At 47.7% G+C, this 24254-nt stretch overlaps 1 protein-coding gene across 3 annotated transcripts in view; it reads right to left on the bottom strand.

Annotated features, from left to right (window-relative positions):
• Positions 1-213: 213 nt before the first annotated feature.
• Positions 214-24254, bottom strand: part of SLC45A4 (solute carrier family 45 member 4) — an 82162-nt gene continuing 58121 nt past the window's right edge. For all 3 annotated transcript variants that reach the window (XM_083144917.1, XM_083144919.1, XM_083144918.1), the window contains exons 3-8: positions 19001-19189; positions 14128-14307; positions 12090-13153; positions 9546-9645; positions 8252-8463; positions 214-8147 (exon numbers count right to left, since the gene is read on the bottom strand). In XM_083144917.1, coding sequence (XP_083001043.1) covers positions 7779-8147; positions 8252-8463; positions 9546-9645; positions 12090-13153; positions 14128-14307; positions 19001-19189 — 2114 coding nt within the window. In that variant the 3' untranslated portion in view covers positions 214-7778. The remainder of the gene's footprint in view (positions 8148-8251; positions 8464-9545; positions 9646-12089; positions 13154-14127; positions 14308-19000; positions 19190-24254) is intronic.

Raw genomic sequence — 24254 nt, 5'->3', positions numbered from 1 at the left:
TCGGGTAATTAGTACCCGCTCCCCCCCCTCTCGGCTGCCCTGTCACCTATGGAAGTTCACTTTTGCAGCCAAGTCAATGCTGCAGACGGAGATGCACTTTCGGATAGCGTTACCACTGTACTATTTATGGAAAGAACAGTGAATCCGGGGTAAGGAAATAAACATTGCTGATCCAGGGGTGTAAATAAGACTCCGGCACACAGCGAGGCAATCTGTTACTGAAATGTTTATTAAGATTGAACTGTTGAACAACGTATCGAAATACAATGTATATAGAGTGAAGGATCTGAAAATCCAAATTTTTTTCTTATATTAATTTTAAATTAAAACCAGATCAAACAAATAGAACATAAAATACAGAACACAGCTTGAAAAATATTACAGCGAAAAAAAATAAAACACAAAAAAAAATAATCATGCAAATGATCAATACTTCAAAAACTGGAAAAATAAAAAGCTGAACAGTGTAAAACAAATCAATAAAAGATAAAACAAGGTAACCACATCATTCAATGATCAATCACTTGTGACGTCACTCTTACGTAATCCCTTTTTCCTCTTTAAAAACAAACAACTTTATGTGTTTAACACACATTTATAAAGATTGCTAAACTCAGCAAGAGCTACAATAGTGCTCAACTTAATAAGTTGATAAAAAAAAGTAGTTGTTATATATGGGCAGTTCTCAATGGAACCAGATCATTATCATTATGAGATGCTAAGTGCAGCATTCCAGGCAATTCAATTGCGCACTTCTTTCAGTGTTCGTTACATTTGAAATAGCATCAGCAAATGTATTTATATATATATATATAGTCCCTATATCTGCATTGCATGTTCTTTGTATTAAATACCACATACCAAAATACTCAACTGTCCGTAAAAATGAATTTCTCCAACAGTTATAAATGGACTGTTGGAAACGCGTGGGTCATTCGCGAGTCTTTTAGAAAAGAACTTGAAGAGTTTAATAAAGACTTCAGCGCCCCAGCTGCTGTTGGACTACAGGTCCCAGCATGCTCGGCCGTCCAGAGTTAAAAGCCACAGCTTGCCTACCTCTGCAGGTGTGGAAACAACGCATTTCGCAGGCGGAGCTGGCTGAAAATGCGTCGGGTACTGTGACAGACCTATATATGAGCAAATAAGGAACTAGGTGAAAACGCATTAACCAGGCACATAATGAATATAAAACAAATGGTACACAAAGGTCAAAAATAAAAACAACCCCCCCCATTACACACACAAAAATGACATAAATGGACATAGTGTGGCTCGACCAACAAAGCCGTCCCAGTGACAGCAGGGATAACATGCATCATTCCTCAGACACTGTCCCTGGTGCAGGGTAGGTCTTGGTGCTCATTATATATATATATTGTGCCTCATGTGATCTGTAATGATAACATCTGTTAAGGCTCATAAAATAATGTACAAAGCATAGATGCGATGCACTCAGGAGCAGCCAGATGGGAGCAATAATCCAAGGTTAATACATAGTGACATCAGTGGTAGAACTACAATAGGTGCACCAACGCAAGGCCTGGCAATGCCAACTCTATGTGCATTTCACCAGTGTGAACACCGTTAATAACTTCCGTCGTAGTGGGAGTGCCGCACGAGCATTTCAGCAATAAAACAACGTTGCGTTGTGTCACAGAACCTGTGTAAGTACGTATACTCATTATGAAACGCGTAAAAACCATCACATAGAAGTTCCATCTATTTGTTGTATTTCTCAGCATATTTTTTGTTTTTTCTCGTATAATAATAGGCTATTTTTCTTCCCAGAAATCAGAAAGGGATTGTGATACAATCATGTGAATGTGACAGAATATAATTATATAGTACGGCGAAACGCCTTGGTGGATTTTCCTTTTCCAGAGTCCGCAAAGCCTGGAGAATTACACGTGCACCGAAATAGTGGAACACACTTATATAGTTCTTCTGCCTATAAACTATTGGTGTTGAGTGGGTAGGCATAATTTCACAGGGATAATATATGTAATTAAAGAATAGCTTAATTAGCCCAAGTACAAAAAGACATGGATAACAAACAATATTGGGGGCATCACAGAACTGTAGTGATTGGAGGGCACATTCAAATAATATCGAAGCTACTGTACATTAAGAACAATTCGGAACATTCATTGATCTTGCGGTTAAACTCTCTGTACAACAAAGAAACTTTATTCCCATTCCACAGCGGAAACGGGCCACTGTCTATCCCTGTTTATGGACAATGTTTTGGGTTCGGCTCTTGGGCACCAAATTTGCACAAATGATAGAAGGCATGTTCACTACACGAATCAGCAGGTCTTTCCCAGCCTGCAGTAAACGATCCCTACGGTACTTAAAATTTGCTTTTTTTAAAAAAAAAATATTTATAAGCCTTACTTTCATTTGCAAAAAAAATCCTACAGATGGCGCTCTCCCTCATGATGCTTCTAGCACAGTGTGGTCTATATTTTAGCACGTATATGCAGACCAGACCTGTGCTATAAACACCATAGCAGAGGGTGACACCCCAGATGGGAAAGAGGAACTGCACGGGTGTTGAAGATGCAGGCTGCTAGAAAGAACACTAGATGGACAATGTGCGACTCGCAGGGAATGCGCCACAGGTTCCTTATAGTTGTATTAGAAGTACGGGGAGGGGCTGTAAAGTCCAGGAAGTTAGACATTTGCCCACATCAATCTGATTAGCGCCTCCAACTGTCCAAAGCCGGAAACTAGAAGAAAAGGCTGATGTAAACCATTAATGGCTGACTCTGAACTGGGAGGACAGAAAGGAGTGAGGAACTGGACAGATCTATGTACAATTAGGTTTTTGCAAGCAGGGTAAATACGGTCTGCTTTTGCATGAAGCCCACAAAGGATGGACAGCATTATTTTTGTACTGTAAAGAAACGGGGCAAGGTACACAGTTACAGTAAATGCTCTTTTTTGCTTTAAATTTACCTCAGCCCCTAAATGCCAGAAATAATCTAGGCGATACCCCGCTATTGCTCATTAATCCCTGTGTTTCAATGTACAAAAATAGAAGCAATATGTAATAGGTGAATATATACAGTATAGTCCTAATATGACACATGCGCACAAACACTTTAGAGGGGAAAGGTCATCACGACAGTGACGTGGACCAGTTGCCTAGGTGATGACATTGCAGCCTTGCTGGGACAGTAAAATGTGGTTGTTCAGCTGTGAGAACTACTAGTTCCAGCATATGACAGGGACATGGGACTTGCAGATGCACAACAGCTGGCCAGACAAAGACTGTGCACTGGGACCTATTAGCTTTACCTCAGAAGGCAGCCATTTTGTGAGCTAGACTGACAGCCCACCTTGTGCACTGTAATGCAGATAATACCTACATTATATCATCTTCAAATACACGCCGCTAGTGAGTCTAGCAATCTGTTACTCCTAAACCTTATATGCAGCATTTCCATATAATGCAATAAAATATGGAATGAAACAAAAACATGTTGTTTCATATAAAACAGCAGCTTATTAAATTCCTGCGGCCCACTGCCGCCAGCATTGTGGATTTAATGCGGACCTAGGAGGGCCTAAAATGAACCAACGGTGGTCATGGTGGGGGGATCTTGTCCCGCTAACACCAAATCTTTCTAGATTTTCCTCACATAAACTGGTTATGGCCGTCACCAGAAGCGCCCACTACTTTTCTGTAAGCGCGGCGTAGTGGGTGGGGCACTGGTAGACAGCAGCGGGAATGGTGCATTTGCGTTTAGCACCAGTCATTCAGTATTGCTGGAGACATCCCGAAACCACATTCACCATGTTCTCAGTCATGGGACCATCTCAGTCAGGTGTAGCACTATAAAATTACTTTGTAAGTATCATTCCAGAGTTGTATGAAACAAGATGGCTTCCAGACAAAATGTGGCACTAGTTCGCCTTAATTAGGGGGTGTGACAAACACAGATTTAGGGCTGGCCATTGGTGGGTTAGACATCGATGGTAGAAACCATTTGTAAGGCAAGCATCGATGGTTTACCCGCTGATGGTCACTTTTAATTTATTGTTCACTGCGTTTCGGGCCAGTCAGGGCCACAGAATGCGTGCAGAATATAGGGGCCAAAATATATACAGGGCGGAAGCAACGCAGAACGTTCAGTGTATGACATGGTTTAGATACCTCTGGATAAGCAAACTCCACTATAAAGGGCACAAATATCCATCAGTGCCCAGTATACTACAGTATAATGCCAGCGTGTATATATAACTTTAACATAAACTGATATATAAAAATATAGCCTCAGGCCAATCTCACAAACCATGATTAGAGAACCTTTAACTATACCGTTGTTGAAGAACTACAAGCGCCAGCATGCCCTGGTGGCCTATTTCTGGGTATTACTCCCTGAGCGCTGTGCGGCCATTTATATAATATTGCTGCGAGCCGTGTTGGATATTAGAAATTGTGCATTTACGTCCTCTGTAGCCCACGCCTGCAAGCTAGACTTCAACTCCCATAATCCCATCTGGCAAGTCAGAGCAGGCAGCGAATACAGTCAGCGAAGCAGAGAAAGAGCCAATATGCTGCTGGGTTTGAAAACTTTTGTATACTAAAATAATGGCGGCACAGTCCCAGGGACTGGTGGATGCATTTTATTGCGCGGGATGGCTGCACGCTGGCGGCTAATATGATTTCTCCAAACGAAAGTAGGGGGGAAAAATCTCTGAAACAGCTGAAAAGAGCAAATGAATTAATCCTTTAAAAACATAAGGTATTGCTGAGGCTGGGAACTGGGAATTTCAGAGACTGCGCAGCTTGTAAAATAAGCCCCAAGCGAATCAGCCGCAATGCCAGCTCCTGCGCTATATCTTATACCTGGGTGATTGGCTAAGCGCTTATTGATATCAGTGTAACAACAGAGGATCTTTACTCACAGTCAAACTGACAATTTGTCACTTAACAACCCTACAGATATCGCCTTTATCCAGCCCTGTATATTATCCGGCCACATACTAACATCTATCCCAGGGTTAGTCACACTATAAGTCATTACCCTATCTGTATACCCTGTCCCATTAGCCGTGAGCCCTCTATGGTAATGACACGGAGGGGGCTCATCCAGTTCACACTTTGTCATTTTGTGTTTAGTAGTCAACTTGTCATTACCCGAAGGTTGTGGCGATACAAATCCCCGCGTCTCGCAGGCAGAGCGTGCTCGGACTTGTAGTTCCACAAGAGCCCAAAGGTCGGCCATGTCTAAACCAAGGGTGTCCAATACTGCTCATAGGAGCCAGTGTAGCGAGCCTCGGAACCGGACAGCAATCGGTTGGAACAAACAGAAGGGGAAAGAACTGCAGCTTGTCTCATGTCAATCAGCAACTTCAAGTGTTACATTAAAAACGCAGCAGCAGCCACCAAACTACTAAATAATCAATGAAAGTATACAGAATTAGCTGCACTCCTGCCAGCCTGGAGACCTCTCAGACCTCAATTCAAGTAAAATAAATGTTATGAGCGCTGGTCGTATTGCGGTTAGTGTAACGCAGGGATTGGTCAGCCTTCTGCGGAGCGCTACACGCGCCCGTCTTCGGTCGCTAGTCAGCATAGATAGGTAATACATCAATTATATACTCTGCATATAGATTCTTATTGCCACGGCAGGGAACAGGCTAGGTGCGCACCAGGCTATACAACTTTATGATAATCCAGTATCTATCACAGCATGTACCTGCAACAGCAGGTAACTTCAAGGCCACCGTCTATTAACCACCTGCGGAACACCTGTTCTGGAGATGTCATTAAGGCGAAAAGTATTTTCACATGCCATTTATGTACTATACACATAATATAAACCATGCAATTCAATACAATTATTAGTTTTTTTTTCACTTTTATAAGATTCAGATTCATGATTAATCGTCAAAAAAGTGCAAACTAGCAGAGCGATACGCAGCACTGGTGCCTGGAGTATAAGTTCTCCCATGCAAGTGCGCCCTGAACCCAGCACCGGAAGGTCCAGTCCGCTGCTCGGTTAGACAGGAAACAGAGACACTGGCGGACACGGACGTTACTAAACATATATGTAGTATATCTAAGGACACGCTGACATCGTGCCACAAACACGCTGTACGGTTACATGTGATTGCTTATGTAGATAGCCGCAGAGGCCATCTTGCACAGATGTGGTAATGATGCAGCCAGGTACCCAACGCACCGTCCCTACGGTGAGCAAACATATGTAAACCGCAATCACGCGTGTGCTTTTTGGCCGAACCAAACCAAAGTTTTATGGCGTGAGAGAAGTTGAGTTCGATTCGTCAGCAGCACAGCACAAACAGGGTTGTTTTTTTTTTTTTTAATAAAAGCACCTGTTGCCTAGACAAGGTGGTGGCAGCCATTTTGTGGGCGGAGCCATCCTCCCCAAGATTGATGCCTGTGAAAACAATTTAAGCTAGTGATATCGCTGAGGTGATCGGAGAGTTACTTGCTCCTAATGAATAAATAGGCAACATTTTTGTGGATGATGGTGAAAGCACAAGATGGCTGCCCACACTGTACGGCAAAGGAACCTATGTTCTCCTACAGGTAATGGCTTACAGTAATAACATCACTGCGCTTCACCCGACTGACAGGCCTGATGGGAGATTTCCCTCTTATTGCTCAGACTGCTCGATAAGTCGCATGTGATGTAAGGCTAGCATGTAAGCCTGTGGGGATTCCCAGAAAACCAGCCATGTTCTCACAGTAAATTACAGACCGTAACCCCAGCATGCATAAATACAGTACACAGGTATGTCAATGTGCTATATTAACACCTCTGCTATAGGAGTTCGACTCCATAACCTGCAATATTCAGATACCACGTTGTGAAAGATGCTGTTGAACAAAGCAAAACCCTTTCATAAACTAAAATTCAAAATGGCCGCACATCTAACCCCGCCCCCTTCTTAAAGACAATTGCAATCGGTTCAACAGGAGAATGCAGATTTCTCCACCCCAAATGATTTTACTATGAAGCGAGGGGTAATATTGCTTTTCAACTGCGACCACCAATGCGAATGGCGCAGAGAATTTAAAATGGGAGGTTAGAAGAATTGCCAATGGATGGATCTGAAAGACATTCTGCATCAATAAGTAAACAAGACAACATAACATTTATCCAAGGAGCGGCCTATAAATAAAATCAAACCGAGACGTAGCCATTTTGTGGGCTGAGGCGAAGAGCCTCTGCGGTTCCTTATGATCCGCATCTGTTCCGGGCCTATACAAAATGGCCGCCACCGCCTCATGCACTGACTCAAGTCAGGCTATGTTTACATGTATCCAGCTCCACCCATTCCACAAAATGGCTGCCTTGACTGTGTACAGGCGACGGGTACGATTAATTTAACGTGTACAGTACTATACCATCATCTTTTAACAAAATACAAAACTAAATAATAGCAACTTATAAGGCTAAAGTGTCAAATAAAACCTGCAAACCTAGATGTTTCTAGAAATCCGTAAAAGATACGTTTGGTTTAAAGAGAAACTGTGCAGAAAAAAGGCATAATCAGAATAATAGATTCTAGGAGGGTGAACTAAATATATATCTGGGCTTCATTTTCTTTTTAACCCCCTTGGTAATAATTAGGAAAGGACCGTAGCCTTAACTTTTCCCCCGACTTGCGCCACACGCGAACACGCAGGCCACCATATTGATCTCTGGTTATGGTCCAGCCTCGCGCCTGATGTTGTGCCGCCAAGGGTGCTGTCCCTATGGTCTGGAATGTGTTGTGGTTTGTATGAAAGAGTCTACTCAAACTGCCGACTCGCTGTCTGCTTCCGGTGGGACTGGCGGCCCTTTGGGGGTGAGCTTCAGTACAAGGGGCTTCTCTGTATCGATCCCGTTGGCGGTGATGGCGTCTGCATCTGCTGGGACTTGGCGCTTCGGGTCCTCCTTGTCTTCCGGAACCTCCGGGTACATTACCAAGAAAGCAGCTGTGAGGAACCCCAAGAAGGAGCCGACAGACGCCACCAGAGGTATCACTCTGACAGAGCCCACAAGGTCAACCACTGCCCCCAGAGCGGAGGCCACCAAGATCTGGGAGATGTAAACCTGGCAGGACAAGATGGCGCAGTCTATGCCAAAGCCTCTCTTAGAGTTCCCGGGGCTGTGGTGGATGTACTGTAGGGAGGGAGAATGAAGAAAGGACCATTTAGGATGGGTAAATAATTCAGATTGCATTGTTTGCTAATACAATTGATCTTGCCCAGCCACACTCTTCTCACCTCTTTCATGTCATGGTACTGCCCTAGCAGGGCATAGGGGCAGTAGGAAATGCTCATGGAGAAAATGCCCATGGTGCTTATCATGATCATAGAGACGTACACATTGGGGAAGATGAACATCACTGCTGTGCCAATGGTGAAACCCAGAGTCCCCAGGATGTAGATGACTTTGATGCTGAGGTCGTAGTTATCTAGATATTTCTGTAGCAAGGCTGTAGGGAACAAATCATTAATTTGAGCACGGCAATGACATAATAGGCAATAAGAAATAATCCGATCCGAACCGGATAGAGATAGTGAATGGTAGTGGAGGATCCGGGGGGGAGGGGCGGGGGAGGTGGAGCTGCCGCACCGTCCAAAATTCAAATAGGGAAATTGAATTGCACCAACTGCAAGTGAGTCAGTTTGGAATGGCAGTTGCTCGGCCTCACCTATTTGAACTTTGAACTGCGCTGCCGCCCCCCCCCCCCCCCTCCTCCTAACCCACATGGCTGAATTTGAACTTCAAAATACGATCAATAATATTGCTCTCATCCTACAGTATACTTTGACCATAGAGCTTACACCCCATCCACCAGGGAGCTCCTGAGGCAGACATCGGGCCTCATTCAGCTTTGTCAGCAAAGCAAGAAATCAAACGATTGGACCTTACCATGCTGCGCTACAAGTGGGGCAGATGTAACAGGTGCAGAGAGTCAGATTGTTCTCCTAATGCCTGATCAGTCTACACTGGCCCTGCATACCAGGGTTTCCAGTAAGCCTGTGTCTATAAATCTCCCCAAGAAATAAACCAAATTAAATGAGTAGGAGAATCATATTTGGGAGTCGATTCCTGGTAGCCGTTTATATTTGGCAATAATAACGTCCCTGGCCGCATCATTCTGCCACTGGTCGCAGCTACTGTATGTGTATTTCCCCTATCCGGACCGGACTGTATCACGCGTTCATGTCCCCATTTCCTAATACCCAGAATCCACCGATCCCAGCACCCACAATGATCAGCTCTCTGAGTTACGGATTAATCCTGAAATGAGCGTTTGTCCTACAGGCGAGCGGGATTCCACGTGCCGGCTCCAGGCCAGAGGAGGTTCACCGGCCTATTCCCCTGACAAATCCCCTTCATCTGCAACATCTGCTGAGGCTTATCCCTACTCCCTGCACCTCATATAATTACAGGAGCGGTGATACAGCAAGTGCACAGATGCCGGGAGCCTGAGAGCGATCTCTGCTCAGGGTTATGTAACGCGTTGGTGCACTATATAGTACATCATACAGTAGCTGTAGCGTTGGTTACCTGAGCAGATGGCAGCAGTAGCAGCGTATATGACCAGTCCCCAGCAGCCCATCTGTACGCCAGCATTGTAATTCTGCAGTTCCGTGGAGTTAGAGAGGCCCTATAGAAAAACAAACATACAGATTACAGGCTGTGTTAGTAGAGTGCCGCGCCCTACCTGAAGGGGAAAATGTGACCTGACCGTTTAGTGGCGCCCTGCTAAAACAGCCGTGCCCGTCAGCCCCCGCAGCCGCTGTTTTCAGAGCTCGGGGGAGGCCCAGCACCTACGCATGTGCCCATCACGCCCCCAACAGAGATATTGGTGGTTGGCTGCCCCCGCCTGCCTACATTAGTGACCTCGGCGCGTGGGCCCCGCCCACATTAGCAACGTTGGGGGGCTCCGGGCCGCCGCATTCAAAGTGCCCCCGATATCCTGCCATGATATTTACATATAATTGACATGCAGCAGGTTCGTCATAGACAAATTGTTGACACAAGCAAATGTTCAACATGGCTATGATCGGCACATAAAAGTCAACAATTTTTTTTCTTACATTTTTGGACTTTTTTATACTTTACCCTCCACGTGGACTGCAACTGAGAACGGTAAAGTGTGCCGAACTCTGCGGTCGCGGTGCGCAGCAGCTGTCCCTGATCATGGCAAGCAAAGTGAGGGTACGGTTGTATGCCACTGTTGACCGTAAGATCCACACCAGACTTAAGGCCCCCATACATTAGCCCGACTTGTCCTAGGGACAAGTCGGCCCTGATTTCCCCGGCAGCTCCCCGGGACGTTTCAAACATGATGAGGCACTTGATGTGCCAAGTTTTGCATATGATAAATCGCCATGCGATTTATCATATGAAACTCCCGGGGAGCTACAGGGGGAGAGCCAGGGCAGAATCAGCGGGCGAGGAGCCGGGCATAGTAAGCTGTCAAATAGGCAGCGGGCGGGGGGCCTTGGAGAGCCGGGCTGGTGACACAGGCAGCGTGCGGGGGTGGACGCCGGTGAACAGACGAGGGAGCTGGGCAGGAGGATCGGGGACTCACTCACTCTGCACTGCAAGCCAGGGAAAAAAAACAATACAAATGAATGGGAAGCCAGTGATTGGCTGAGAGCTCTCTCAGCCAATTGCTGATTGGCTGAGAGCTCTCAGCCAATTGCTGATTGGCTGAGAGCTCTCTCAGCCAATCACTGGCTGCCCATTCATTTGTAATGTTTTTTTTTTTTTCTTTGCAGATGCAGAGTTATCGCCGGTCCTCCTGCGCCCAGCTCCCTCGTCAGTTCACCGGCGTCCACCCCCGCACACTGCCTGTGTCACCAGCCTGGCTATCCTGCCCCCCCCCCCCCAGCATCTGCCGCCGCTGACTCTGCCCGGCTCTCCCCCTGCCCGGCTCTGGCGTCCCCCGCCCGGAGGCTGCACATAAGATTTAGGAAATATGGCTGACTCGTCTTCTTATTAAATGTAATGACTGTCGACCAACAGTGTGGTGACCTAATGATCCATCCTCACCTCCGCATGGGGTCCTGGCAGGGCCGGCGCCACCACTAGGCAGCCTCCGGCCACTGGAGGGCGGCAGTTTGGAGCTGCCCCCTCGGATGGAGGTGAGCAGGCACAACTCCCCCCCACCCCCTGCAGCGACTCGGGGATGCTGCATCACCCACCAACCCACCCTGGAGCGTCGCGGCGACCCGCGCTGCTTCACCCGGCAAGCACACACGCCCCCCCCCCCCCGAGGCGTCACGCCGCATCGCTTCACCCGGCAAGGGCCCCCCCCCCCCCCCCCTGGGGAGCATCGCGGTGGCCAGTGCTGCATTGCATGGCTCTACCCCCACCCCACCACGTGGAGTAACACAGGTGAGTGCCGGGCGACCTCCCTGGGGAGCGGGGGAGCGATTGAGCGCCGGTGCTAGGCACCGGAGCCCCCTCCCCCTGCCTGGGGCCTGGAGGAGCACCCACCACGAAACACGTCAGGTGGACCATTGCATACATTGCTGTTAAACAAATGTATTTTGTGGCTTATGTCTAGTGCGCTTCTTACTGTATATTAGAGACAACCACTTATCCAGTTAGATGCTTCCTCAAATATCTAGCCCCATTATACCACAAGATGCCTGGCGTCAGCTGCCAGGTCCAATGCGACTCTGATAGCGTTGATCGTCTTTTTTGCTAAAAATGTATATGTGACGCAACGCAATGCGACCAGGACGCATGAGCAGACTGTGCGGATTAATGTGACATTGGGTGCGACTGAGTCTCTAATCTGTACAGGAAGTGCTACAATGCAGCAATTCATGGCTTTTTCCCGATACAAGTTCTGTTGTGCAACTTTTATAGACTCAGTCGCACACAATATTCAGGTTTGCATATCGAATTAAAATCAACGCAGGTGTATGTTGCCTCCTAGTCGCAACTCGCTGTGTCTAAGGAGACGCCCAATTCTAGCCGAGTCGCACGGGACCTGGCGGCTCACTCACGCCAGGCATCGCCCACTGAGTGGCATATTGAGGCTACATGTAGGAACATGTGCCAGCAAACTGATCGCCTGCCTACTGTGCCTACCTTAGGATCCCCCTCGAAGATGACCTGGCCCATGAAATCGGTGTAGAACACGGCTTCGGCAATGATGGAGAACCAGGTCAGCAGGTGGCAGACGCAGAGGCGGAGTAACTCTTTCGGCATCTTCAGCATAGAGAGCCAGAGCAGCCTGACGGTGGTCTCAGTCTCTCCTTCCTCGCTCTCCGTGTCGCCGCTGGAGTTGGTAGCCCCGCTCTGGTTCCTTTGCCGCTGTCTCTGGCGCTGCCTCTTCTGCATGTCATAGATGTCATTCATGCTGCGGGAGGACTTTATCAGTAGGATGGCGTTGGCTCTCCGGAAGCGGTAACGGTGGGTGCCTACTTTGCCGTAGTAGGAGAAGGTGTAAGACGGCTGGCGGTAGAACATGTGCCTCCTTCTGCGCATGGAGTTGGCGGTACAGGACTGCTTCATGCCGATTCTGGTGTGCCCGTTCATGTTCTCCTTCTGGGGGAAATCAACGCCGTTCGGAACTTTGGCTTCATTAATGTGATTATCGAGCAACATCTCCTCTTCCCTTTCGTTCTCCCTAATGAACGCAGATAGGCGGTTAAAATTGGATTTCATAAGCTCCTGGCTGGTGCTGCGCGGGGTATTTGGGTAGGAACAGTCTTGAAAAATAGAGGGCTCAATATAATTTAAAAACTCCGACTCATAATCCAAAGTTGCGTCGGCCATGTGCAGCACAGAATCGCTTTTGCTCCTCACGATGTCCACCTCCAGGTAGTCCAGGTTGAGGTCGTTTTCCGACTGGACTTCGTCGTGAAAGTTGCTGTAGGGCTCATCTTCGTTGATGACGTTTAGGCGGGACATGGGCGCCATGGTGCTGTTCAGCTTCACGCTGGAGAGTGTGTCAGCTTCGTCGTCCAGGCGGTCTTGCTGCGGGCTGTACTGTTCTTCCTCGATACTGAAGAGGTGAAGGCCGACGGACACCGTGAAAATGATGGCCGCGAAGAAGAAGAGGACCTGCTGCTGGGATTTAAACAGGGTCCCGAGGAAAGTCTGAGTCCAGTCCAGTCCGCCGAGCATGTAGCCGATCGCCCCGCCAAGGCCTGCGGAGAGCAGCGGAGTGAATGAAAAGGGAAATGGTGAACCCCAAACACCCCAACGAAAACAGTAAAGTGCAAAGTATCAGATCTTCTTCTAGCGTAATAATAAGATTATATATATATATATATAAACGACCAGGAGGCGGCACTCGATCAAAGAAGCAGTCAGGGAGACAGATATCTCGTATATATATATATATAGCTTATCGGGATATGCCTGGCACGCCTCGCTTTCAATGTCCCAAATGCCCAGGTGTCTCCTCCTAAAGGAACAAGTCCTGAGTCCATAAAATCATCAAAAGAAATGAGTGTCACTCCGGGACTGCTGTATGTAAGTAAAGTGACTGGGCTTTAATTTATATATATATATTTATAGCCAAGTACTCATCTTTGAGGTGAAGTACCACCAGTGACCACTAGGGGCCACTCGATGGACCAAATTGCTCCTTAACAGAAAGTAAAAGCAAAATGATCTGTTTTGAACTTGCTGGGTATGGAGAAGGAGCTGTGATATATGGAGGTAGGAGCAGTTAGGGACTAAGCCAGTGGTGGATTAAGCACGGGGCGACAGGGGCATTTGGGGGCCCCCACACCAGCACTGCTGCCAGTGTAGGGCTCCTGTCGCCCCGTGCTTGGGTAGCGCAGGGCAGGCGGGCAGGGGTTCCTTGCAGCTGTCCGGGCAGTCAGTGCCGGCCGGGGTCCCTGCCGTGAATGGGAAATCAGTGGCGGGGTCCATGCGGCGGATGGAAACTAGTAGCCAGTACCGCTACTAGTTCTCATCTGCTGCAGGTACCCGGAAGCTGACTTCTCATACACTGCAGGGAGTCAGACCCCGGCCCGGCACTGACTGCTTGGACCACTGCAGAGACCCTCTACCCACCTGACCAGGTACCAGCTCCCGCTATGTAATACAGCTATAAATAAGAGCCATGTGGCACTAACGCTGAAGAACATACGGTGCCCTGTACAGTACATACCAGCTGAGAAGGCGTGGATGTTAAGTGCCATGTCCTGCTCCTCATTATCCGCCACGTCCAGCAGGTAGGCGCGGATCGGTCCTTCCGTGGCATCGGCGGAGAAATCCAACACCACAACACCCAGCACAGTGAGAACGATTCCGATGGGCTGTTTATCCGGAACATCTCCGATGGCCAGTCCTGCAATATACAGATTTGTGGGTCATTATTCTGTGCGCAGTGCAGTGTATATCGTCAGCACTTCTATAAAGCCCTGAATTGGGAAATGTTATAGTATGGTAAACCCCCCCCCCCCCCCATAGACACCAGGTTATATACCATATATACCACTTAACCTTGCATTTGTCCACTTTTACCGTTCCCAAGTATATGGATATCCTTTAAACCTGGACTGTAATGGTGGAGTTTGGGAAACTGGATTTTTGAATTTTTCAAACATTTAAAGGAGTCACCGAGACGGAACCCAGCCGCCACTTACGGCTATCGTACTCCATTTGCGCAATCGCTGCCCTAGTATACATAGGACATTTTTTCCGCCAGTAACACGGCAGTTAGGAGCTGATTGGCTGGTACTTTATCTCTAACAGCTGGGAGCAAGGTTACCAGTGACAGCATTGAAGGATTAGGTCTAAATGAACACATACTGTATTGAAAATACATGCACTAAACTACACACAGTCAGAGACTAAGGGGGGGATTCAATATGTGGCACTACCTAAAGCATTAATCAGATCTGTTTTATCGGAAACGGACGCAGATTGGCGAATTCACAGCTGTTTTTTTTTTTGACAATCCGCACCCGTTTTCGCCGATTCACAGACTTTCCAACAGTCGGAACATTGAATTCTGGGATTCTGACTGTCGGGAAACCCAAAGTGAATACCTCCCCCGAAGGGGTAAATTTACTAAGATGGGAGTAGTATTGAAGATTATTATCATCATTTTTCTATGGCGCCACAAGGGTTCCGCAGCGCCTGACAATACATACATGAGAGAAAAACAAGAAAATAACTAATTACCATACAAGGCAAATTAGGACAAGTACATGTAAATAAAGGCTGGAGACTGACGCCATTATCAAAGATATATTCTAAGAAAAGTACATGAGGGGAGAAGGCCATGCTCGTCAGAGCTTACATTCTAAAGGAAGATGGGATGTTGCCCGCGGCAACAATCAGATTCTATCTACTAAAAGGTGCTAAATAAAAAAGTAGAATCTGATTGGTTGCTTTTGGCAACAGCCCATCTTCAATGGAACTCCCATCTTCGTAAATTTAGCCCCAAATTTGTTTACAAGTGTAGGTGAGGCTCGTGTATAAATAAGGCAATATCCGTAGTCCCGGCCCGGTCAGTATCAGTCTATCTGTGGGGCCGTCGCTCACGGCGATGGGCTGGGAAAAGTCACTCCTTCCCACACAAGGCTGCTCCCAGGTCTCCGTAAAGAACAGAGAACGTGGAAGGAGATAATATGTGAAATAATACTGGAAACAGGAAGCGTCGCTAGATAGCCAATAAAAGGAAAATTTCTCACAACAGGAAATACTTCCCTGTGAACAGGTTCCTAGGGGATTCTCATGCCAAGCGCTGGCACAGCGCCCCTTACCGTGTGCCGTGAGTGCACTCCTGCTGGTGTGCTCTGTGTATTGTTTACCGTAACAGGCGCAGAGTCTATTTCCTCCTACTGGACATATAAGGAATATACTGCCAGTCTGTATCTTTGTATCGCTGACATAGGACGTGGCGCTGTACAGCACAGGCTCAATAGCCAGCCAGGATACGAGCTACCTCGGTGCAACGTTGCGTGTGTGTGCCCATATTATATTATAATGGGCCTAATTCAGAACTGTTCGCTAGGCTGCATATGGTCACAGCCTAACGAACAGGCAAATGCTGCTCGCCAGGAGAACGGACGCCTGTCCCCCTTTGTCGAGCGAATGGCCACGTCTGCATACGAATGGATGTGTACATGTGTGCGGCGGGCCAGGGGATTCGCCCTGGGAACACCGAGCATTTCATGGGCGTTCCCATGGATATTGCCCAGTGACACGGGTCCGGTGAGGTCAGCTGCCCACCCAGTCACTTATACCCCGTTCTCACTGCCGCAAAAACCCGGGTATTTCCCGGGGCAAGCTGAAAATTCCCGTGTCCTGTCTCAGTGAGAAAGGGTCTTTGTGAAATTCCCGGGCGTTTTGCCCCTGCAATTACACCCGGGTTTTTTGCAGGGTTTTTCATGGGTAATACACGGGTGTATGGCAGTGTGAACAGCACAGACATGGGTTTTTCAGACAAAAACGAGCTCATTGGGTGATGTAATCATGTGATATCATATTATGCCAGCCAATAAAAGCTGCTTTTAAACAGCCTATCACAGCAATTTGTAAAAATTTCCCAACACCCAATCAAAGCTGCTATTACATTCCACACACTTGTTGGAAGGCAGACCATGGAAAGCAGCGTGAAAGGGGCAGACCAGGGAAATTCCCGGGTCTGAGGTGCAGGGTGAAGGGGGTCTGTTGAGCTGACAAGCTCTGTGCCCCCCAAAAATCCGGCAAGAAAAACTCAGCACACGAGGGGGAGGGGGGGTGTCTGGGGGATTTGCAAGGCTGTACATTCGCAGCGTTGCGTCAGCCGCCCGCCCCAACCAGACATGCCTGCGTTCCTAGGGGAATGGGCAACATTTTATGAGGACGCTTATAAAACGCTGTGCGTTCCGCTGCCCACTGTCCGACCTTCCCTCACAGTACGAACGCCTCTGTAAGTGTGATACTCACCAAAGGCGTTTGCACAGCGGGTGTGCACATGCGTACTTTCGCCCATATGGTCACTGGGCCGAATTCGGTCCATACTGATCCAACCTGAATCAGGCCCAGCAGCCATAACAACCACTGGCGGGTGAATAACCTTCCTACAATGGTCACCGATAAGGGTGGGATTATTACGGTTATGATATAAAGGGTCGACAGTCATTAGGCCGATAGCAAAATGTCAACATAGACAACAGTTATGCCTGGTACACACCAGGATGACAAGGGTCCGATGCCATCAATCTAGATCCAATTCCGACCAATTGGATGTAGATTGTGTGGTGATTGGGCCCTTTTCTGTCCTGGTGTGGACCGATACCGATCCGATGCGCGGTCCCGCGGGTCGGTCGGTCGTTATTGAGATCCTACCTGCTGCATGTAGGATCTGAATAACGACCATAGTGCCGGGTGCGGGTCGCCATCGGATCGGACCCGTTCACGGTGCACATTGTGAGCGGGTCGTGCCCCCCGCATCATCGTGAGCGGGTCTGAAGAAACACTGACGACCCGCTCACAATGTGCATCGTGAGCGGGTCGGCGTGGTGTGTACCCTACATCAGACCAGAGTATTTCACGCCTCATGTCGCCCCCTGAGCACCTGGGCTCACAATTAGTGTACTGCTTCGCTCACTTTGCTTCAGGGCCAATCTGTGTCCGCATGGATGGAAGAGTATAAAAAAAGTGGTACTGCTTTCCTAGCACGGCACCCACGATCTAGATTGTATGTGTGGGGCTGATATCTCAAGAATCTCATGCATCTTATGTGTTTGTGCGGCATAACATGCATGAGATGATGCAATCGACGCGATCAGCGAGATTTTTACATTGGAATCAATGTAAAAAGCCCCCAAAACCCCAATTTTAATTGCTAACCCCCCCATATGGGTGAAATGCCCCCCCTATTGTTAACGCCACCCCACTATTGACGCCAACCCGAAGCGTGGCGAGCGCAGCAAGCCCGCGAGGGGCGGCGGTACGCATCCTCCGACCTTTTCATACCCCCACTATCCACGTCGGCGTGGAGTTGACTTTATATAGTGTGGCGAGCGCAGCGAGCCACCGAGCCCGAAGCGCGGCGAGCCCCGCGAGGGGACGCGGAATACATGTAAAGTAGTCCGCGTCCCCTTACCGCACTTCAGGCTCGGTGGCTCGCTGCGCTCACCACACTATATAAAATTAACTCCACGCCGACGTGGATAGTGGGGGTATGAAAAGGTCGGAGGACGCGTACCGCCGCCCCTCGCGGGCTCGCTGCACTCGCCACGCTTCGGGTTGGCGTTGATAGTGCTGGTGGAGTTAACAATGGTTATTGGGGGCTCACGATTTTTTATCTCATGAATCTCATGCATCTTATGGATGCATAAGATCCATGAGATTAAAAGATCGGGTCCATCGCGTTGATTGTATGCCTTAAGTACCTTAAACTTAAGGCATACAATCAATGAGACGGGTGCCGTGCTAGGAAAGCAGTACCAAAAAAGTCCCAAAAAATTAAGAAAAGTAGCCCCCCCCCCCCCCCTCAAAAAACTCATGTCAACTAACGGCTAGACAACTGGGTCGGAGCATCTCCAAAATGGCAGGTCATGTGGGGTGTTCCTGGTACACAGTGGTAAGCAGGGCTATTTTTCAGCAGGCTCTAGCAGGAACTGAGGCCCTTATTCTAGTTCACTCTTTCTGACAAAATATTTCTTAGATGGACAAAACCATGTGCACTGCAGGTGAGGCAGGTGTTACTTGTGCAAAGATAATTAGATTTGGGTGGGGTTTTACACCTGCCTCACCTGCAGTGCACATGGTTTTGTCCATCTAAGAAATATTTTGTCAGAAAGAGTGAACTAGAATAAGGGCCTCAGTTCCTGCTGGAGCCTGCTGAAAAATAGCCCTGGTGGTAAGTGCCTACCACATGTGGCCAGCTGTAGTGCGCACCCATTAATAGTCCGTGCTGATCCCCATACAGCCCCCACAACACCCTGCGTATAATTACCATCTCAGAGTCATGTCCCCTCCTCCTCCTACCTGGAAGCCATTTTGAAACCTACCCGAGAGGAGAGATGCTTCACAGCACTTACCAATCACAGAGCCGTTGAGGAAAAGTGCAACTCCCAGCAAAACCCCGACACAGAGGGCAAGGATGAAGGGCCGCCGGCGGCCCCACCGAAGCGTGCAGCGGTCACTGGCCGAGCCAATGAGAGGGGTAAATATCAAACCAAGGATTGGGCTTAGGAACCACGTTAGGCTGTAGTACTGTTCAGGAAGACCTAGAGGGGACACAAACCAGTATACAATCACTATAATGACATTAGTGTTCATCCACCACCATTTATATGTATAGCAGTCTGACACAAGGACAAAGTACAATTTTAAGCTTGACCTGTAACCCGTGATATCCCTTCCTCTCACACGCAGGAGGCAGCCATTTTATCAGCTCAACCAACCTCCATAAGAATACAACGTAGCACAGCTTTATCCACGCCCCACAGGCCACAGTCTCATGGGCACTGGTGCAAAATGGCCGCCTCCGTTGTGGCTCTACTTTGAAGACTCATAACATTTACAACAACTAATCTACCTGACATCAGCAAAGGGAGCGGATATTTATAGCACCATTGTAGGCCTCCATGTAGTGATATAAATTACCACCTTCACTAATTAGTTCTCTACACACCTAGCAAACTAAACCTGACTTCTCATAAGGAAGTAAAAGGAGGTGAGCGGGTATTGGACACAGGAAATCACCGCGGTATGGAGGATATTCGTGCACTGTGAAACGTGCCAGTTGTAGTGAAACGCGTTGCCTTCTCTTACAACTCCAACATCCATACTAAAGCTGGGTACACATATGTACAATTTCATTTTTCTTGCGACCGTTCGATCGACCGAATACACGTTCGGCCGTCCAAAACATACGACCGATCTGCGCGTACACATATGTACAATTTTACTTGCGACGTCCGATGTACTCCCGTCCAAACAATCGCAAGAAAAAGATTGTACCACCGTACACACTCTCCCGATCTGGCTATTCGCACGATAAAAATGCACACAACATTATCATAATGGGCTGGATTAAAAGAGCATACCAAAACGAGGCGTGATCACAGAACAAAGAATCGTTCGTGTAGAACAGTGAATAGAGCCGTGACTATTCAGATCATTGCTAGCTGTACAGGATATACGTACGTACGTTTGTCTATCGGTGCATTTGGGCCTTTTTACAAACAATTTAATTATGAGCTTGAGGAGAAGGAAGGCTCGTGCGTGCATCTATCTATCTATCTATCTATCTTCTATAACTATATCTGTCAGGAATGCACACACAACGATTATTTATTTCAAAAGGAATGCACACACAACGAATATTCTTTAACAGCATGGCGCGGAAAGTACGGGGGAGAAGACTTCCTGTTGTTTACATGCTGCGCTGATGGAGGGATGACGCAGCTAGTCAACACCCACATGGGCGTGCTGCTTTTGGGAGGAATGATCGCAGGAACGGGCTGCATATCGATCGAACGTGCGTACACATGTCACTTTTCTTTCGATATGGAGCCGTCCTGTCGGAAGAATATTAAGCAGCAAAGAACCTTCGACCGACCGACCGTGGACGGCCAAGAGCGTTTTTGGCCGTTTATCGATCGCAACGAAGGGATCGGGACTGCGTACATATATATACAATCGAACGGCCGTTCGTCCGCAGAACGGAAGAACGGCCCGACGATTGTACATATGTGTACCCAGCTTTAGTTATTATCCGCCATTCGCTAAACCCAAATCACAAAGTGAACAGCAGATACATTGGACCTAGAGGTCACCCTCGGAAACCGATAACACAGTAGCTACAAAATGACGCCCACCTCCGTCCCAAACTGGTCTAGGGAAGACCTCACCAACGTGGCAACAAAGTAGGTGAAGGCACCAACTCTACTTTAACTTTTACATCTTATGTCAAAGAGATTCTTTTCTTACATTATTTATCCTCCAACACACACTAGGGAGAAAGGAACTGACTGCATCCCACACAGCGGACGTAACTCCTTCGGGGAGCAGCGTCACAGTCAAAAATAGGCACCGAGTGAAGTCAACTGAATCAGTTATATATTATATTATGTACATTTGCAAAACAATATAAAAATATCTAATATAAAAAATATATATATATGTTCAAGCAAACAAATTTAAGGTTTCAGCCACAGTTGGTACAACTCAGTATTGTCAGAATATTCTATCGTAATAATAAAATGTAACCACGGTTATGTAGAGGGCAGATGTAACAGGTGCAGAGAGAGTTAGATTTGGGTGGGGGTGTTGACTCTAAAATCTAAATTGCAGTTTAAAAATAAAGCAGCCAGTATTTATCCTACACAGAAACACAATAACTCACCCAAATCTAACTCTCTCTGCACATGTTACATCTGCCCCACCTGCAGTGCACATGGTTTTGCCCATTTTGGAACAAATTTGTCCTGCGATGAATTCTGAATTAGGCTCATTGTCCCAGTAAAAGAAGGCAGCCACAGGGGGGTGTAGATGGAAAGGGCTAAGGGCTAAGGCTGACACTGACAAAAGGTTGACGCAAAAAATGTTGACAAATGAAAAAGCCGACGTAAGTGTTTAAGTGCCCCCAATCAGTGTAGCGCAAACCCACACATTCCGGCTAGGGTACTTCACCGTTCCCAAGGTGGATGATAAAGTATCAAAAAGTCCACAAAAACTGTGAAAAACTCATGTGGATCTTTTTACTTGCATCAACCGGATACCGCCACGGGTCCGGGAAACTTCCAGCAATGGATTACCAGCACTAAGGCTTGTGTGCGAGTTTCTCATCAGTGTCCGAATGTGACACGGGGCACGTGGCAGAGGATGCTGTAAACAACCGTGACAGAGGTCTCCCCGCAGGACGCCATTCACTGGATAAGCCGGCAGTGTACAATGCACTAACCCTGCTGTGAATGTAAGCCGGCTCTCACATCCTGCGCTGGAATGAAGCTCCCAATTGTGTCCGGCTTCCAGGAAATTCTACATAAACAGTCGGATCATCTTGATTTATTTAGCAGTAAAAAGCCCTTTCATTGTATTTGTGTGAATTAAACTGTGTTCCGATAGATGAATGGGCCCCGGGAATGCACTGATCAGCTGTACAGCGTCACTCGCGGATACCTATTGGCCGGTAACGTCACCTCATTTTTATCTGATCACAAAAGCGCATCCTGATGACCTGGCCTGCGAGGTATTTCGGGGTAATGCACCATGTGCAGAATATACTAACAGGAATTTTAAATATATATTAAAAAATAAATAAAAACTGTTACAGATGTGACCTCACACACTGTTGCTGAAGCTGCACCAAACAGCCAATCACTGCACGCCAGGATCCGGGCAACTCGGCTGCGCAGAGAGTCTTTTCGGTACTTGTGTAATATCTGGGCGCCCGATTTTTTCATCGCATCGCATGCAATATAGTGGCATACAATTCATGCAATGCGATTTTTCATTGTAAAGACCCGATTTTTAATTGTATAGTCACCCATGGGTGATTTCATACCCCCACTATCCAACTACGCATGGAGTTGATTTTATATAGTGTGGCGAGTGCAGCGAGCCACCGAGCCCGAACGGGATGCAGAATACATGTAAAGTAATCCGCGTCCGCTCGCCATGCTTCGGGCTCGGTGGCTCGCTGCGCTCGCCACACTATATAAAATCAACTCCATGCGTAGTTGGATATTGGGGGTATGAAATCACCCATGGGTGACTATACAATGAAAAATCGGGTCTTTACAATGAAAAATCGTATCGTATCGCATCACATGCCTTAAGTAGTGGCATGCAATGAAAAAATCGGGCGCCATGATAATACATAAGTACCGTCTTTTCCTATTCAAAGACATAAAGCGATTGCAAGATACAAAACAGATGTAACATGAGCAGAGAGATGTAGATGTGGGAGGGGTGTGTCCTAGCTCAGAGCCAGTAACTGTGCACCTGGGTAACACCAAGCTGTGCTGCAGGTGGGGCAGATGTAAGGAAGAGAGAGATGTAGATATGGGAGGGGCATGTCCTAGCTCAGAGCCAGTCACTGTGCACCTGGGTATAATCATTCTGTGCTGCAGGTGGGGCAGATGTAACATGCGCAGAGATGCAGATATGGGAGGGGCATGTCCTAGCTCAGAGCCAGTAAGTGTGCACCTGGGTAACACCATGCTGTGCTGCAGATGGGGCAGATGTAGCATGGGCAGAGAGATGTAGATATGGGAGGGGTGTATCCTATCCCAGAGCCAGTAACTGAGCACCTGGGTAACACCATGCTGCGCTGCAGGTGGGGCAGATGTAACATAGGCAGAGAGATGTAGATGTGGGAGGGGTGTGTCCTAGCTCAGAGCCAGTAACTGAGCACCTGGGTAACACCATGCTGTGCTGCAGGTGGGGCAGATGTAACACATGCAGAGAGATGCAGATGTGGGAGGGGTGTGTCCTAGCTCAGAGCCAGTAACTGAGCACCTGGGTAACACCATGCTGTGCTGCAAGTGGGGCAGATGTAACATGGGAAGAGAAATGTAGATGTGGGAGGGTCGTGTCCTAGATCAGAGCCAGTAACTGCAGACCTAGGTAACACCATGCTGTGCTGCAGGTGGGGTAGATGTAACATGGGCAGAGAGATGTAGATGTGTAAGGGGCCCAGCATGTGTGGACTACATCCAAAAGCCAACAAAATTTACCCTGCATGCAAAACCAATACATGTACTTGCCCCTTTGCAGTGCACCTTGCTTTGTCCGAGTGCACAGTTACTGACGTTTTTATGCTTCTCTCAGAATCACCTGGGACCCTGCTGGTTACATACCTCCCAATTGTCACAGCATAGACAGGGTCATGTCAACAGCTCCCAGAAGTCTGGGAATACCCCCACAGGCCACACACCCCTTTTCCAACGTTGGGAGGTACAGTATGAAGTTTCTTAAGCAATAACTTTTTATTTATCTATTTAATGCATCAACCACTGCAGGATTTGAGGGATGTCGTCTCGGTCTGCATAGGTGACATCTTTATCAACTACTGTAAAGAAGTTTCGTTGCCCAATGACCAAAGGGTGTGTGGTGTAATCCATCACACAGGGGTAGACTCAGTCGCATCATCAACTATCACCCAGCCCCCAGGAGGTACCGCACCAAACGATTTAGCAAAACTCGGAGAGAGATAAAGTGCAAACCATGCACCTACTTCTTTTTTACTTCTCACAGGGTCGCTTTAGAGGTGGGGCCGGATTGGCATTATCATCTATCATTAGGCCCCACCCCCAACATGCATTTTGCTGTTACTGTATGTGG

The sequence above is a fragment of the Crinia signifera genome, chromosome 5 (genome assembly GCF_055691185.1).
Source record: "Crinia signifera chromosome 5, ASM5569118v1, whole genome shotgun sequence".
NCBI lineage: Eukaryota > Metazoa > Chordata > Amphibia > Anura > Myobatrachidae > Crinia > Crinia signifera.
The sequence above is the reverse complement of the archived record's forward strand: the minus strand, read 5'-3'. Positions and strand labels throughout refer to the sequence as shown.